General features: G+C 38.8%; 1 protein-coding gene across 2 annotated transcripts in view; it reads left to right on the top strand.

Moving 5' to 3' along the window:
• Window positions 1-12,094, top strand: part of ABCA4 (ATP binding cassette subfamily A member 4) — a 72,249-nt gene that overhangs the window by 53,580 nt on the left and 6,575 nt on the right. For both annotated transcript variants that reach the window (XM_085586466.1, XM_085586467.1), the window contains 11 exons: window positions 2,060-2,154; window positions 3,046-3,078; window positions 4,237-4,342; window positions 4,434-4,508; window positions 4,988-5,157; window positions 6,069-6,246; window positions 7,632-7,747; window positions 8,410-8,557; window positions 10,114-10,237; window positions 10,949-11,078; window positions 11,961-12,081. In XM_085586466.1, coding sequence (XP_085442592.1) covers window positions 2,060-2,154; window positions 3,046-3,078; window positions 4,237-4,342; window positions 4,434-4,508; window positions 4,988-5,157; window positions 6,069-6,246; window positions 7,632-7,747; window positions 8,410-8,557; window positions 10,114-10,237; window positions 10,949-11,078; window positions 11,961-12,081 — 1,296 coding nt within the window. The remainder of the gene's footprint in view (window positions 1-2,059; window positions 2,155-3,045; window positions 3,079-4,236; window positions 4,343-4,433; window positions 4,509-4,987; window positions 5,158-6,068; window positions 6,247-7,631; window positions 7,748-8,409; window positions 8,558-10,113; window positions 10,238-10,948; window positions 11,079-11,960; window positions 12,082-12,094) is intronic.

Below are 12,094 nucleotides of genomic sequence, written 5' to 3'. Positions count from 1 at the left end.
AAGACTTGCTGGAATTTGGAATTCAGTTTCAGAGGCATAGGAAAATCTTGCCCATTTAAATTAATGTTGATTACTGTTTTCATCCAAATTGCAAACTTTTCATGTAGAAGAAAATCATAAAAATTTGAACAATTTGTCCCATAATTTTAAAAAACCTATTTTCTTTTGCCCCAGAGAACAATTCTGTTTAGAAGGTTGCCTTTCTTTCAAGGAGGGAAGAGCAGGAGGGAGAAAGAGGAAAGAAGAGAAAGAAAAAAATGTCACCATTTTAAAAAAGTGGAGTGCAGTTCTCTCATTCAAATGGGAAAATTAATATTCTAGTGAACCCCAAATTATTATTTTTACATGTCTTTCAGTTAAATTTGTATCAGAAATGTTTTAAGCTAGCAAAATGAATATTTGTATCCATGTGCATGAAGATGAGTGATTTAATAACCACTGATGCTGTGTGGAGGAAAACAGTACTACATTCCCTCTTCTCCTATCAGTGAATGATCTTAGTAATGCCCTTTATAAAATGTGCTTGCTCTTTTGAAGACCAAAGGGAAATTACAGCCTGTCAGTGTTTGTATATAATAAATGTTTTTCTAAAAAGTTAAACAGAATTTCAGGCACTCTCAGAGTAGTAGCTCCCTAATTTAATATCTCACCTTGAGCACTGTTCATCTTTAATATTCCTGTTTGCCAGGCTGAACATACTAGCAAAATTACTAAAATATTTCTAATTTTCATAGAATCAGAGAATTGTTAGGTTAAAAAACACCTCCAAGATCCAGTCCAGCTGTTAACCCAGCACTGCCATCTTCACGACTGAACTCCATCCCCATGTGCTGCATCTCAACATTTTTGAACACTCCAGGGATGGTGACTGTACCACTTTCCATGACACAACTTCTGGAAAAGTCATGCAGCTTGCTTTGATTTTTCTATCACTGTTCACAAAACAAAGTTATTTTAAATATCTGTAGAATTCCCATTTATGAAGGAAAAAAAAATTTATAGAGGTTATATACCTTACAGCATCCCAAGTTATTTCTGATTTCTTGGTAATCTCTGTCCAACAAAGTTGAATTTTGTTGATTGCATGCTAATGTATTTCAGAGACCTTTAGTCTAAAACTTCAATTCCAAGAGGAAATTTTTTAAATTTATTTGTAGGGATTCTAGTCCTCTAAACAAAAGGTGTTCATTATAATATTATCCTGATCATTTTGCAGATATGATAGTTTTGTATAACTTCTCAGAAAGAAACAGTTCACTTGAGTCTCCAGGAAGTCATGGTGTGTAAATAATTGTCAATAGAATTACGTTTAAGCATAGATAACTCAATTAATGAAGGCACTGTGGGGATGTTACCAGTTTTCCCATCTAGAATCAGCTGGATATCTCTATAGTGTCTTCTGCATCATACTCTCCTGGACAAATGCAGGAACTTCTGGAAAGTTCCTTAGACTTACTTTTTAGGTCATTATCAGATTATTTCAGGTTGCAAGCTTTGCCCTCTGAAGCTGCCCTGGAACCTCTTAAAATATATTTTACTTAGGATAAACTCAGGAGTGTGAGGTCTTGCATTTCACAGTAATCCTGTATTTGTAAAAGACTCAACAAAGTTGTCATGTGGCATCATTTTCATACTTTAAAAAAAAATTTTCCTTCCAACTATCTAATGTGCTAGTGAAGTGAATATTTTTGTATTAATTTTTACCTAAAGTTGCTAATAATAGGAAACAACCTTTTTTTGTTGTTTGGTTGGGTTTTTTTAACCAGAGCCTCAGTTGATTTGAAGTTTCCTACTTTCAGATTGAAGAAAAAGCCTTGAGCAGCCATGACCTTCATTACAAAGATCTATTTCAGAGTGACATGCAACTGTTTTGAGTCATGCATCACAAACTTACTGATTTCTTAAGTCTTAGTAAAGTAAAGCTAGAAATGACCCTCAAGTGATTGACCCACTCTCTGTCAGTGATACTATGAACCTGAGCATTTCCTGACAAACACTTAATAGCTTAAGACACTCTGAACTTTATTGTAATTGATTTGGTTTTTTTGTTTCTTGCCAGAGAGTGCAACGCAGCACAGAAATTCTTCAAGATATGACCCACAGAAATATTTCAGATTTTCTGGTGAAAACATATCCTACTTTGATAAAAGGAAGGTAGGGATGAATCTCTATTTCTTTTTCACATGTGGTATTTTGTACCTGGTGATGAAATTCTTATTTAATAATAACATCTGATTTGACACAGTATTCTGTAGATTTGAGCACCATTTCTCTTAGAAGACTAGAAGAGGCTGATTAGGGGAGTTTAATATTTTCAATTATAACTATTTGTATGTACAATCAGGTACTCCTTTATAGGCAGAGCTAAGTGTCAGTGCTGATGGAATGCCATGTTAATGGTGACAAAAATGGTGCCTCTGCACAGCATTGGTCAGCTGCCTTGCAGAGATATTACTTTGTCTCCCTGAAGAACTGTAGCCACCCTAATGTGACTATCTGCCTGAGTTAATTATCACTTGCTTCCCAGAAGTGCTAAAGAGCAGCCAAAGGACAGTGTCACACAGATGCATCCATCCTACTGATAGTTCCTCAGCTGGCCTGTGTGGTAATTAGCTGTGCAGGGCCCATGGCCTATTATCTCTGATTCAGGCTTGCTTTTTCAGTTCCCAGCAGAGTTCTTGAAATTCCCTTTATATTAGCTATGTGCTGACTGCCTTTGCCTGATTCCCTTTAGCATGTGTCATAATTGCTTTAAATACATCTTTAAAAATCAATTAAATATGGATTAGAATAGCCCAGTATGTGTCACTTCATGAATCTTGCTTATCTTTGTATGAATTGGAGATGAATCATGTCAGAAAACAAATAGCCAAAAACACACTGCAAGGAACACCTAAAGTCCTGCCAACCTCACAACTCAAAGTAATAACTACCAGACTGGAGGTCTGCAAAATATAGGAATTCAACTTTAATTTTTATTTAAGCCTGACGTATCATTGACTTTGGTTCTGTATATTGAGAGGGGATTCTCTTTGTCTGTTTCAGCTTGAAGAGTAAATACTGGGTCAATGAGCAGAGGTAAGAAAACAATTCACAGATTAAGGTAGTAAATAAAGGAACAATGTATTTCTGTTTAACCAGGGGGCCTCACAATGTTTCTGCAAATGGACAAGGGCAATTGTGGCAGAAACTGTAGAACAAAGAGATGGCTTCAGTGGGAAATAGGCTGGGGATAAGAAAGGGTCTTATAGAGACAAGGGGTTATATTAGTTTGAACTCCCTGCAGGAGATGAAGGCAAGAGGCTCACAATGGAACTATCAGAGCTTTAGTACCTACAGGAGTCAAACCAATGGGCACTGTGTGGTGAAAAGGTTCAACACAACATTTGTAATACTGTTGTGACACAGCTCTTTTAGTGCCACAGAAAAAATATAAACCCTCCAGAAAAGTGACCTGGGTGGGATGAAACCTAGACACCGGCCTACCAAATACAGAAGTAACAACCAGAATTCTTCGTGCCTGCTCTGTACATGAGCAGAAGTTATAAACCAGATTGCACTAGTTCTCTTCTTTAGGCAGAGACAACAGCTAACCCCAGTGTGTGATATCTACTCTGCAGTTACTAAGCTTTGAAAGAAACTGGTTAGCCTGAGGGACATACTTATTTCATTTTTCACCAGTGGTAGGATTTCACTTCAAAGATAGCAGCTGGATGGCTGCCCTTCTTCACAGAATACTTGGTTCATGTGCAAGTATTGCTTTCTATGGGACTGGGCTTCAGTTCACCTTGTGCAGTAGTATTTATCATTATGCACTGGCTGGTACTGACATTGGTGAATACCTGCTCCTCTCAGAGCATCTGAAATTTCAACTGAGGTCTGTGCTGTCCTTAGTCCTCCATGCTGTCTAAACCATTACATGGCAATTACCTTGTTTTAAAGATTTTGTTCTGTAGAAATCACTGTATTCTCCATATCTTCTCTCTAAATAATTTTCTTAGGATCGTGGTATAAACCTCTCAGAAACTGGTAAAGCTTCTATTATTTATAAGCCCTAAAAAGACCTAATACTACTTGTTAGAAAAAGAGTAGAAATTGTTATACAATATAATTATGTATAGAAATTAAGCTTGCATTAAGTGGGGTTTTTTTTTTAAGTGTTTTTTTTTTTTTTCCATTAATGTACAGTTATGGGTATGTAGTATGAGTTACTGATGATATTTTTCTCTTTGCTAGATATGGAGGAATCTCTATAGGAGGAAGGCTTCCAGTTCTTCATGTCTCTGGAGATCAAATTGTCAATTTTTTAAGTGATCTTGGCCGAATGATAAATGTGACAGGAGTAAGCAAGATTTTAAATTTTTTTTGTTTGGGTTTTTTCCCCTTACTAAAGCATGGCTACTGCAGCATTTAGCTTTTTCATTTTGTTTTAGGGACAAACTTCACTGGCTGCTGCTAAAGAAATCCCTAATTTCCTTAAATACATGGAAACTGAAGATAATATTAAGGTATTTGCTGGAGTTAGTCTGCTTACTCACAGTCTTTCTTGACATTGACTTCAAATTATGAGAATATTGCTGGTGGTATTCCTATATGCAAGAAGAGTTGAGATGCTATACTTTAGAAATAACTTGTTATTAATGTTATATCCCATACTGTAGGTAATTCTTATTCATAATATTTCAAATGTGAGATTATTTAAAATCATGTTCTTGGTATTGCTTGCTGTCCTAAATACTTTGAGTAGTATACTAAATTTTAAAATGTGCTTCTATAAAATCCCCTGACAGTAGTTGTTCAATGCTTTTAAAAGCATAGTATGCGAGCTCCTCCTGCAGGACTGTGCCTAGGAACTATGTATTCCTGGAGTTTAATTCACCCGTGCTGACAATGCCCACCAAAGTAGATAAAAGGCAACCAACTTTTCTCCTGTAGCTCAATGAAGACAGTAACTGACAAATAAATCTGTGATTTCTGACTCTTTTAGGTGTGGTTTAACAATAAAGGCTGGCATGCTATGGTTAGTTTCCTCAATGTAGCCAATAATGCAATCCTCAGAGCTAATCTGAGGACTGGCCAAGACCCTGAGGAATATGGGATCACTGCTATAAACCATCCTCTGAACCTCACCAAGGAGCAACTCTCTGAAGTCACTGTGTAAGTCTGCTTCTGGCTTTTACCCCTCCCTCTCCTGGCAACTTGCAACTTCCAGCATGCTCACACTCAGAGAAAAAAGAGTTCAGTTGACAGAATGTGGAGACCCTTCCCTGAACTTTCATTCTAAACAAGAATCTATTAATGTCTTGCTACGTTTACATGAGATTTCATTCCTATCCCACAGAGGAGCTATGACCATTGGACATACATGATGGCATGTTTCTGTTGATTCCCAAGCACCAAGATTCTGAAATTTTTGTTCATGCTCCAAATCCAATACATTTACTTCTGAAGTAAAACTCGTAATAAAAAATGGAATGAGAACTTGTCTGTAAGTGACTACAGGCCAAGTAGTTGACAGCCCCACTCTCTTGGTGCCAAGGACAGCAGGCAGGTAGATTTTTCAATGGCATGTAATAGGTATGCTCAAATCTGAAAGTCATAATTTCTTGAAAAAGACATCCCTAAAAAGGCAAGATTTTACACTCTCCTATTTAGTTCATAATTCAATGACACTGAAAACTTTGCATTATAGCACAGAGGCAAAATTCTGTGCTTCATGTCACTGTCTCCAACTTGCCTTTTTAAGTTTCTCTTTTCCCTGCTTCCAGAGCACTTTGGCTATTGTCCTAAATGTCTAGTTTGAGATGTCCCACACAGGATAGGCTGTCAAACTGGGATATATAAAGCAAGTAAAAGATCAGGGAACAGTGCCATATTTGTTAGTTACAGCCCTCAAAACAGCTCAGAAAAATACACTAGCACATTTTGAAACTGGAGAAGTCTTCTACTTATTAAACAACTTTGCTACTTCTAGATATTAAAGCACCCCCCAGAGTCCCCAAATACTAATATAGTGTTGCATTGCATCTATTCCCTTGCTCACACTCCCTTCTTGTGCTCTATTGTAGACTGACCACTTCAGTGGATGCTGTTGTTGCCATCTGTGTGATTTTTGCCATGTCCTTTATACCAGCCAGTTTTGTTTTATACCTGATCCAAGAACGTGTGACAAAAGCCAAGCATCTCCAATTTGTCAGTGGTGTGAGCCCTGTTACCTATTGGCTAACTAACTTCATGTGGGACATAGTAAGTAACTGCTGGTCTGACTGACCCTCTGATTATCCTGAGTGTGCATGAACTGAGGGCAAATCAGTAAATCAAGTAAGGTGATTCTAAGCATTGCAAAGCATTCATTTATCTTAAGTGTTTCTCAGAGACCATGCTAAGGATCTGGCCTTGACCTCATTACAGATGTAGAAATTAATTTAGATGCACAACTCAGTCAATTAATGAAGCTGTATTTTTATAGTCTTAAGATTTCTAGCCCTTACAGTTAAATATATAATGAAGTACAACTTACTACAGCAGGGGAAAGCCTCATTGCCTGATGCTAGTCACTTCTGTCCTTCAGAAGACCCAAAACATACTTCAAGATATTCAAGAAACCTAAGTGGAGAAGACTCACAGCCTGCTGGAACAGTGTCTTATAGGCCTGACAAAATGCTCTAGGGTGTCTAAAATGACATCTTCATTTAGGTCACTGTATCATGGTCACTGTGTTATTCCAAAAGGATTTATACCACAGGTGCAGACTTGCTTAGACAGGGCTCAGGTTCCCTCCAGCCGCTTTGCCATAAAAGAGAAAATTCTTTGGCTGGCTGAGGCACAACAAGGGCTGGTTCTCCAGCCATGCCTTTGCAACCAAGAAAGCGGGCAATAAGAAAGGCATGAACATGGAATTGAAAAAATTAAAAAGAAAATAAAATCAATATTTGAAAAGCCCAAAACTCTTCAGGATTTGGAAGGTTCTCTCAGGAGAAGATAAAGCAAAGCATTATTTTAGTAAATGAGGGAAAGAAGCAGGTCCCAGAGTTCTGGCTCCCTGCTGTTCACAGCAGCTTCCTTGACAGGAATTCTGCTAGGCTGTTGCCCTTGACAGTGTGATGCGAAGGCACAAAGTGGTGTTAGCAGTTCAGGGAAATGCTGCCTTCCATCCCATGGGGAATTCCAAGCATTGCAGTAGAGTAGTGCTGCTAATAGTGAACAGAGAAAGCGAGCAGTGGCCAAGCATACTCACTTTAGCCTCTTCCCAGGAATGTGGCTCAAGGGATTAGCTCTTCCATCTTACACAGCCTTTGTTTGCATCACCAGAAACTGTACTTCCCTTGCAAACACATGCCACTTTTTTTGGGAAGCTTAGTGCCAAACTATGAAATAATGGATTCACAAATCATAATCTAAGAAACAACAATGTATGTTGCATTTTTGATGAACAGTCTGATTAAAGATGTCTTAGAAAAACATTGAGCATTGCCAGGGACCTGTTGATCCAAAAAATTCAGTGTGACTAGTCTGACTCAAATTCTGATGTTCCTCAATATAAATTTCTTTTGGAATGATGTGTAGGATGTCGATATGTTTGCAGCCCTTCTCATGTCTTACACATTGGTCTTCCCCCTGTGCTGTGGCAGATGAATTATGCCCTGAGTGCTGGAATGGTTGTGGCAATATTCACTGGATTCAACAAGAAAGCATATGCCTCCCCAGCCAATCTCCCTGTGCTCGTTGCCTTGCTGCTCCTGTATGGGTGAGTGTTCAAGGTTATTGCTGCATGGAGGGCCCTGTATTTCACATGGAAATGATTTCATGTTAGTGGAACCCAGCTTTGAAGAATAGAACTGAGTGCACGCAAAACAGGTTAAAACTAAATTCTTCTATGGGATATTTACACATTTTGTCTGGCTACATGCTGTAAAAGAGATTCTTTTGTCACTGCCTGCCTTGCATTTTTAAGCATTAAATGTGCCCTGTACAGGAAAATATATTTGTTCAGTTTGCTGATTTCTTCCTTGTACATTGTGTAGCAATTTAGTGGTTGTTCATTTGCCGCATTCACAGTCAATACTAAAGGGTCTTGCAGCATTCAACATTTCTTTGTTTCTTCTTGGTGTACAATTTACTGAAATGTGCAAAGATACCTGGGGTGATAGAAACCTTGCTAGCATTAAGTTTTTTCAATTTTAGCAGTGTCTTATGCCCTGCATTTTATTAGTACAAAAAAAAAGACTAAGCAGAAAAAAAATCTTATTTAGTAACCAGGGAGAAAAAAATACTGTGGTGGGTTACTGGTTGGTTACACCATTTTGTTATGCTTGGGATGGGAAGAAAGCTTAACTTTGTGTTTTCCTTAGGCCAACTAACATGAGAATATTGAGAATTTATCATAGTTTTTCTATTTCTTGCATGCAGATGGGCAATAATTCCCATGATGTACCCTGCTTCTTCTTTCTTCAGTATCCCCAGCACTGCTTATGTTACACTGTCTTGTATTAATCTCTTTGTGGGAATCAACAGCAGTGCCATTACATTCATCCTAGAATTATTTGAAAATAATCCGGTAAGTAATGTTTTGTAATTTTGCTGGATTCCAAGCATCTCCAAAGCCTCTGTCTCACTTCTCTCCACAGCTGGACAGGGGAGAGAAATATAATGAAGGCTTCATGAGTTAAGGACTGGGAGAGATCAGTCACCAAATACCATCACAGGCAAATATGAGAGATATTAGCTGAATTTATTATTTAAAAAATCAGAGCAGAATAATGAGAAATAAAATAGGATCTTAAAAAACACCTTCTCCCCAGCCTTCCCTTCTTCACAACTCTGCCTCCTCTCCTAGAGGTGCAGGGAGACAGGGAATGAGGATTATTGTTCATCACCCATTGTTTCTCCCACTGTTTAGGGAGAGGAGTTCTTCCCCTCCTCCACTGTGGGGTTCCTTCAACAGGAGACAGCTCTCCATGAACTTCTCCAACATAAGTCCATCTCACAAGCCACAGTTCTCTGCAAACTGCTGCAGTGTGAGTCTATCCCACAGGCAATAGTCCTTCCCAGACTGCTGCAGCACAGGTCACTCTTCCACAGGGTACAGTCCCTCAAGGACAGGCTGCTCCAGCATGGACTCCTCTCTCCATGGACCTCCCACGGGGTCCCAGTCTCCTTTCAGGCATCCATTTGCTCTGGCGTGGGTCTCTTCCATGGGCTGCAGGTGGATCTCTGCATCCCTGTGGATCTCCAAGGACTGCAAGCTGCTTCACCACGGTCTGCATCATGGACTGCAAGCAAGCACCACACAGCCACTCACTCCTTGTGCCCTCCCCCACTCCCTCCCACTCCCCCACCCCAGGGAAGGGGGAGAGAGCCAGAAGACTGAAAGTGAGAAAACTCATAGGTTGAGATAAAGACAGTTTAATAGGTAAAGCAAAAGCTCTGCACACAAGCAAAGCAACACAAGGAATTCATTCAACATGGGCAGGCAGGTGGTCAGCCATCTCCAGAGAAGCAGGGCTCCAGCACACATAATGGTGATTTGGGAAGACAAATGCTTTAACTCTGAACATTCCCCTCTTGCTTCTTCTTCTCCCAACTTCATGTGCTAAGCATGACTCTATATGGTCTGGGATATCCCTTGGGCCAGTTGGGGTCAGCTGTCCCAGCTGTGTTCCCTCCCAGCTCTTTATGCACCTCCAGCTCCTTGCTAGGGGGTAAGGTAAGGCACAGAAAAGACCTTTTCTCTGCAAGTACTGCTTAGAAATAGCTAAAACATCCCTTTTGTGTTATCGACCCTGTTTCCAGTGCAAATCCAAAACAGCCCCATAGCAGCTTTACATGTTATTACCAACAGAATTACATTACCTCTGCTACATAGGGAAATACTTCATTACAAAACCAAATTTTTTCACCGTTACCAGTTTATCACAAGCACCTTGTCTGGTGCAGCGTATGTCAGGATTTTGCTGTTTATGTTTTATGTTACTTTGAGTATAACTTGATAAATACTCTGTTTTAAGAAAACAGAACATCGAATTTCTCTGACATGACAAAGAACTTTTATATTGCTGTGTTTTCTCAAATAGGTCTGGTTTAAAAATCTTATGTTGTTTCTGTTTCTTACAGTCTTTGCTGAAGTTTAATAAAACATTGAAAAACGTACTGCTTGTCCTCCCACATTTTTGTCTGGGCCGTGGACTCATCGACTTGGCCATGAACCAAGCTGTGACTGAAGTATATGCGAGGTTTGGTAAGTAAAGCCAGTAAGAAACAAGTTATGGCAGTGGCACATGTCCTGACCTTGGATGAGATGTTTGGAAGGATTAACTCAGAAAAGTAGTAGATTTTCCATCTTGTTCATCATCAGATGGATGAGAAGGATGAAAGTTCACCCTCACTAAAGGAATCACAGCTTCTGATAGTGCTGCCAGAGCTCTACAGCCTAACCAGTAGTTTGCATTGGAAATGAACCTATTTGTTCAGTGTCAGACTCTGGTGTCTTTTTTATCCTTTGGAAGACCTTTAAACACTACAGGAGGATTTATTTTTTCATTTCATTTGAGCACCTGAGTTAATGTTTAAAGTGACTGATGTTCTTCAAATGCATTCTCATGTGATATGGTTGTCCTTGATATCAGACAACTTATTAAAAGAATAGTCATACAACAGAACTCATCTGTTTTAATTCAGAAAACATGTGTCTTTTCATATAATCCATGCAAGTTTCATGTAAAGATATCCAAATTAGTGCATATTCAGAGAGATTATTTTTACTCCGTGCAGCAGCTGAACTTGGAAGGCATTTTGTTAAGACTTTTTATAAGACTGGAAAATTAAAACTATTGCCTGATCCTGAGCAAATAAAGTACAGTAATTAATTATGATTATGCTTTTTGTTCTGAGGAGTAGTGGGGTTTTTCAGCAGCATATCACCTTCCTTTCTGGTGTTCTTTCTCCAAAGGTGAGGAGCGTGTTTCTGATCCCTTTCAGTGGGACTTTGTTGGAAAAAACCTGGTTGCCATGGCTCTTCAAGGAGTTGTGTTCTTCTTTCTGAATCTCTTAATGCAGCACCGTTTGTTCTCCACAAGATGGTATGTATAAAAGTTATATTAATGTTGCTTTATTAAAAGAATTACTATCTTTGTTATTCTCTCTGTCCCTCTTCTTTTTGTTCTTAATTTTTCTCTAAATTTGTGGCTTTTTTTTTTGTTTTCTATTTACTTACCTGATCTTATCTTAATTTATTGATATCCTGATCCAAGAAAGCATTTACAAATCTGCATTATCTTAAGAGGATTTAAGAACATTTTATAAAATAAATGAATTTTCTTGAATTAAGATTTTAATGTAATTTTTTTAAATTTCAGACACTGTGGTAGTGAGATTATAAAATTACCTGGAAAGTTTGTAGTGTCCTCAGTCAGGCTAGGTGCTAACTAGTACTGTGGCATCCCAAGACAGCAATTCTAGTCTGTTGCACAGGACAGCTGTATCCTGGACTCTATGTGAACTTCTCTCTGCTTTACAAATGTGCCTCTCCCTTGATGAAAAGAGCTACCACCAGCTGTGAGTGGGTCATTCACTCCTGTTCAAGACTGCCAAGAAGAGTACTAATTGGTACAATATATAAAAATACTGTCTTGCAGAGTGATCGACTCAAAACTTCTATTTCTGAGGACCATCACTGGCTACTAAGAGTAGCTAAATAGTGAAAGCTGTGGCTAAGGAGCAGGTTATTGGCATATGAGTGACTGACAAGGCATGTTCTTTTGAGCAAGCCATTTCCTCCCTTTTTAGTATCTAGTGATTAACTTTAGAGGTCAGGGCTTCTCCCAACAGCAGGAGTACTTCAGCCAATTGTGAAGTTTTAACCCCACTGCTTCCACCAGTCACATTTTTGCAGCAGATTAGCCATTGTTTCACACTGTTATTCTAACTGAACCCAGGGCAACCCCATATCTTGGTTTTTCTAGGCTTGCTGAGACTGCCATGTCACCTATTATTAATGAAGATGAGGATGTTGCAGAAGAAAGAAAAAGAATTATGAATGGAGGAAACAAAACAGATATCTTACAATTACAAGAACTGACCAAGGTAATATTTTGAG

This window comes from Lonchura striata, chromosome 8 (genome assembly GCF_050655825.1).
Source record: "Lonchura striata isolate lonStrDom1 chromosome 8, ASM5065582v1, whole genome shotgun sequence".
In the NCBI taxonomy this organism is placed as follows: Eukaryota; Metazoa; Chordata; class Aves; order Passeriformes; family Estrildidae; genus Lonchura; species Lonchura striata.
The sequence above is the reverse complement of the archived record's forward strand: the minus strand, read 5'-3'. Positions and strand labels throughout refer to the sequence as shown.